The sequence below is a fragment of the Tetrao urogallus genome, assembly GCF_951394365.1.
Source record: "Tetrao urogallus genome assembly, chromosome: 1".
NCBI classification, from domain to species: domain Eukaryota; kingdom Metazoa; phylum Chordata; class Aves; order Galliformes; family Phasianidae; genus Tetrao; species Tetrao urogallus.
The window spans coordinates 163,509,925-163,515,924 of NC_136813.1; the positions used below are offsets into that span (position 1 = coordinate 163,509,925).

Below are 6,000 nucleotides of genomic sequence, written 5' to 3' on the forward strand. Positions count from 1 at the left end.
ATCCTCTTGCTGCCTCAGTACCTTAAGTCACAGCAATTGAAGTCAAATGTTTATAAGCCTACACCCCATGGGGGTGCTTACTCATGTTCTTCACCTGCTGGATGCACATGTACAAGAAAGGAAAAGTGAAATCAAACTTGTGCACACAGAATTGCTCATCTTTACATTTCTACCAAAGTAGTGTCATAAGCAGAGCACAGAACCAGGGAACAGAAATCCCAGATTCTCAGCTCATCAGACATACCTTTTCCACAGCCTTCTTCAGGAGAGTGGAAGACTGACAGATGCCCCAATAACTCTTAGTTTGGTAACAAAACAGAGAAGAGAATGTGAGAGAGAGTATGAGAATCCTTCTTTGTCTTTTTTTGGCTCAAAGCTTGCTTCCTGAGGTATTTCTTGTGATAAGACTGACTTGTCTAGAAGATGAGTGATGGGTGCTGTTGTGTAGCAATCAACATTACTGTGTGGACAATTTTAACTGTTTGCCTTCGGAAGATAGTGCTCAGGACAGTTTACTGGTGGAAGATCTAGCCTGTGATCAAACAACTCCAGTTTGTTATGGGAGGCTGGGGGATGATGCCATTGTATCCTGTGAAGGCAAGATACAAGTTGGTGCCTCCCTGCTCCCTCTTATCTGCTGGCAAGGCCAGGAAGATAGGAACAAAGGAGTTTCCACTGAGATCCCAAAGCCAGAAGCTGCCACTCCAAGAAGAGCTGACTCAACCACTTTGGGTTTGAGCTGTCACTCCAAAGAGAGCTGACTAGACCACTTTGGAACCATTGAAAAGGGGCCATCATCGCCATGGTCACTGTCGTCGTTGCCGTCAGAACAACTCTGCCCGACGACCCACCACTACCGAAGATCAATGACTTAACTACGAACCTCATTGGATCCTTGGTGGTGACTCTCTCTTGCTTCCTATAAAGGCTCCTTGCTTCTTCTTTCCTATCTTTTCTATTGCCCTCCTTCCCTTCCCCATTACCCTAATTCATAATCGTGTCCGTCCTCACCTTCCCCATCTCTGTAATAAACTGGTCAGACCAACATTTGAACCATTGTTTCTTAATCTCACACTGGGTATACAGATATTCAAAGAACCTCCTCTCCCTCCTATAAATTGGAGCGAGACAGAAAGGCAAGTGTGAAAGGGTAGGGAGGGGCAGCCCTACTTAAAGCAGTAAATAGAATGAAAAGGAGAGTACTGCCCATTTCTTTTTAAAAGAAATCTGCTTAAAAACCTTTGCATGTTGTTATCAGATCTGATCATTCCATATACTCCTGAGTACACAAATTCTTAATTTCCCACTGTGTGAGGAATACAATCAATAAATTGCATGATGAAGCCGTCGTCAACAAATCCAACTGTTCAGACTTTCTGATGCCTTTAGGACAGTTCAGTATATAATTGACCACTTTTCAGAAAAGGAAGGGAAATACTTAAGTTATTGATCAGTATGGAGTATGTTTGTTTTGGAGTATCAATAATATTTGCAAGATGGACATGAGAAGCAGGTCAAATTAATGAAACTACTGAGTAGGAATATTTAGAGGGTCTAAGCAGGCAATACAGATTTGATTAGTGGATTGTTCAATGGATGAGGAACCGGCTGTGGGATCATACCCAGAGAGTGGTGGTCTATGGCTCAATGTCCAAATGATCAGTAACAAGTGGTGTCCATAAGGGGTCAGTACTGGAATCACTGTTATTTAATTTCTTCATCAGTTACGTCAACGATGGGATCGAGTGACCCTCAGAAATTTTGCGGATGACACCAAGCTGTGCGGTGCTGTTGAAAAGCCCAAGGGATGGGATGCCATCCAGGGAAAGCTAGACAGATTTGAGCAGTGGGCCCAGGAGAACCTCATGACGTTCATTACGTGCAAGGTCTTGCACCTGGGTCATGGTAACACCCACTATCAATACAAGCTGGGAGATGTTAGGATAAAGCACAACCCTACCAAAAAGGACTTGGGGGTACAGGTGGATGACAAGCTGGACATGAGCAGCAATGTGCCCTCAGCCCAGAAAGCCAACTGTATCCTGGGCTGCATCAAAAATAGCATGGCCAGCATAGTGAGAGAAGTGATCCTGCCCCTCTTTTCTGCACTGGTGAGATCTCACCTGGAAAACTGCATCCAGATGTGGAGTTCTCAGTACAGGAGAAACATGGTCCATAGAAGGGCCACAGAAAATGATTCAAAGGATGAAACAGCTCTCCCACGAGGACAGGATGATAGAGCTGGGGCTGTTCAGCCTGGGGAAGAAGAGAAGGCTCTGGGGATACCTGATAGCAGCCTTTCAGTACATAAAGGGGGGGCTATAAGAAAGAAGGGGACAGACTTTTAGTAGGATCTGTTATGATAGGAGGAGAGGAAATAATTTCAAACTAAAAGAGGGGCATTTTAGATTGGATATAAGGAAGCAGTTTTTTACAGTGATAGTAATGAAACACTGGAACAGGTCATCCAAAAATGTGGTAGATGCCCCGTCTCTGGAAGCATTCAGAATCAGGCTGGACCAAGCTCTGAGCAACCTGATCTACCTGTAGATGCTCCTGTTCATTTCAGGGGTGTTGGACTAAATGACCTTTAAGAGCCCTTTACAACCCAAAGGAAAATTCAGTATACCGTGAGGAACAAAGCTGAGAACAGAACAGTGAGCAGAAGCAATGGAGTAAAAAGTAGCTGTGTCTGCTCTTTACTGTTTGTGTTAAACATCACCCATTAGAATGGGATTTCTATTGTACAGCAGTTGCACAAATCTGGAAGGAAATAGGCTGCAGAAGAATGCCTCCTCACATATGATTGGAAGATGTAATTCCACAAATAGCACTCCTTGGATCAGCCAAATCTGTACGTTTCAATTGTAATTGGTAAAAATTTGTGCTGAACATTGGCATGAAATATTTTTCATAAAGAACTGGAATTCTCATCAGCATGGTATCTAGGCTGAGTGACAAGGAAAAGCTTGACAAAAACTGCCATTTCTTGGCCAGCTATAAAATGAGTCTTGAGTACTCCAGCAGCTTCAAAATGCAGGAAAAGACATACACACAAGGTTCAAGGAACTGCTAGAAGTTGTTTGTGAGCAAAAACAAGGCAAAAAAAAGAAAAAGGAAGAGCTCACGTAACCCAGTAGAGAGGAAAGTATTTGGCACAGAATGGTCGGATGGAGTGAATACCCTTGGTATTGTCCTCAAAAGATGGCTTTTCTGGAAAGCACACTCAGATATTCTATAAATCCTCGAACACAAAGAAACTAATCTAGACATTATATGAGTTTTGGCACCAGGGAAAGAAAAACTTTACAGCTTATGAAACTGGCAGTTTCCAGGCAGAAAATAATGGGCTTGGGGAGCTTCAGTTCTGTGGCAACCACAGCTTCATGTCCTTCCCACCATTCCTGCCTAGTAAGAGGAGATCTCAGAAACAGATGGATGTCACTGACGTAACACTCCCCTTGAAAACAGTCTGCCTCCAAAACAAAAAGTTTAAGCACTGGGAAAAAAAAAAAAAAAAAAAAGCTTTTCAGCTTGTCAAAAAAGCCCACTTTTGGGAAGAGGTTTCCTTCCCTAAATAAAAGCCACCTGAACAATGGGTTCCAACACTTATATGTGCAGACAGCATGGTTACAGTGCTCTGCAGTGAATTCAGGCTCTTGAGTTCTGGTCTTCCTCTGGGCTCCTGCCCACATCTGCTCTGGCAGGAGTGCTCTGCTTGTCATCAGCACAAAGAACCCAAACCAGCCGCCTGCCAGCACCAGCCGGAGTGCTCCCTGGTGTGTCAGGATTTGGTAATGCTCACCTGATGAGCTATGCATGCTTTGGGCTGATCATGAATGAACTGGAAAAGACTCAGAAGTCCTGCCTCCTTACTAAGACAAGGCTGGCTTCCTTGGTAAAGATGGAGACAGTACCATAAAACTGGAGAGCAAGGGGTGATCACCGAGCTTCTCAGACTTATAAACCAGCTCTCCTCTGATTATACGTAACGTAAAAACCTCGGGACTGTTACCCACACATTTTGCAAGGAATAATAACAACTGAGCTGTGCACTGGAATTTCTTTGCATAGCAACTGATGAAATCGTCCCACTCCATTTTTATTTAATTTTACCACACGTTGCATTGCTCCAAACTGCCACATCCTGCAAGCAGAGTGAGCAGCTCACACTTGCTGGCTTTGGGAGCTGAACTAACCCCACACTTGAGTCATGAGTAGGAAACAATTTTGTTGTTCTCTGGGGTGAAGAATGGAAAGGAAAAGGCACGCGTTGATTCATGCGCTGTGGTGCTGATCCACCCTTTCTAGAGGAATGGAGTCAAACAATCCCTCTGCTGCACTTCACATGGAAAACTTCATCTGCCTTTGGACTGTTATTATATAGCAACAGATACTCCTCCCACAGCATCTGGAGCAGAGGCAAACAGTGCTGAACAGACGTGCTCTGATTTCCAGAGACCCTGGGTGAGGCTCCAGCTCTGTGCACTGTTGGCCCGAGCTGACTGAATTGGCAAACTGGCCATTGCTGAGGGTCAGTACGTGAAGGCAGCACAAGCATCAGAGAGCTGGCATCAGTAGAGTACAAATGCAGAAACTCAGTTCAGTAGTCAAACATTATCAAAATTGGGCACTTATCAGAAAAAAAGTAACCACAGCAGTTTGAAGACCAGCATGAAGGAACCCTTCTTATGTGATAAAATGCCTATATACAAATCTATCATCTGTGTGCTCATCTGACATTTGCCCGCATTCCTTGTCTGCTGGACCTATTTCAACCAGAAGAAAGAAAACACTTCAGAATACAGCGGGTACTGCGTCTGAGAACAGCTTCTGAACTGAGGTCAGTCAGCACGAAACAAACAGACCCCGCCGGTCTGAACTGCTGAGATCCTGCCCTTTGGGGGCTGTTTGCTGCAACTGCTCTAATAAAATTCATTCCCATAGCAATTACAGAAGTAATTGTGCCGGGCTGCTGCTGTCAGGGCCAGACTAACACCCGGCCTTTGAGTGTAAAACTCTGCGGTCATTTTATTGCCTGCATCCCTCAGCGAAATGACCGTCTTTCCTCGCTTTGCCTCTTGGCCCCCGTCATTATCCCTTTTTCACTCCGTCGCTGACGCTGCAGCGGAGCCGCGCTGCTCAGGAGCCGCTTCCACAGCGGGCTCGGGGGATGCCGAGCTCCGGGGGCGGCAGCGAGAGCCGCATTCCTCCCGCTGCCAGAAGGAGAGGGGCACCGTGCGCGGGCAGCGCTTCTGCATCCAGAAAGCTCCGCTGCCGCGCCCTCCCTCCGCGGGAGAGAAGCCGACAGGTTCACCGTCAGCGCCCTGCCGGCCGCCGCGTGCCGATGCCGTGCGTAGAGACGGAGCGGCACGGACTTCCCGCCCCCCCCTCCTCGCCACGGGGGATGGCCGTAGCGGCAGCGGCACGAGGAACGCTCCCCGAGGCTCCCACCCCCGCCCCGCAACTTTTCCCTTATCGCGCCCCGGGGAGAGCACCGTACTCACCGCTCTCCCCATCCTCTTCGTCCACCTCTTCGTCCCCCTCCTCTTCCTCCTCCTCTTCCAGGTCCAGCAGCACGTCGGGGTTTTCCGCCTGCATCGCGCCGTTCCCTCTCCCTCCGCCGCCCCGAGCGCTCCCCTTCTGCCCCGGGCGCCCCGCGCGAATCCAGGCGGCGGCGCGGCCCCGGCTGCGGGGCGGGGCGGGGCGGCGGGGGCGGCTCGGCACCTTCCCGGAGGCGCTGGGCGGGATCGGCCTTTCGGTGCCCGGCGCCCGGAGCCGCTCCGCTGCGGGAAGGCGTTGTGTCACCGCTGCGTTCCCGCAGTCAGTGCCTGGCTGACACCTGTCAGCGTGCGACATCCCGGGCACGGGGAAGGCGCCGCCTTGCTCGGCTGTCGGTGTTTGGGCGTCAGAGAATCAGAGAATAGCCCAGGTCGAAAATATCCTCAGGTCCAACCTTTGATGGGAAAAAGGAACCCAGATGAGGTTATCTGGCAGCGG

General features: G+C 48.5%; 1 protein-coding gene across 1 annotated transcript in view; it reads right to left on the reverse strand.

Annotated features, from left to right (window-relative positions):
- ANO6 (anoctamin 6) overlaps positions 1 to 5,601 on the reverse strand; it is a gene marked incomplete at both ends in the record, with an annotated part of 68,108 nt that extends 62,507 nt beyond the window's left edge. The window contains one exon of the mRNA XM_079549341.1: positions 5,508 to 5,601. Within this exon, the coding sequence (XP_079405467.1) occupies positions 5,508 to 5,601 (94 nt within the window). The remainder of the gene's footprint in view (positions 1 to 5,507) is intronic.
- Between the last annotated feature and the right edge of the window lie 399 nt (positions 5,602 to 6,000).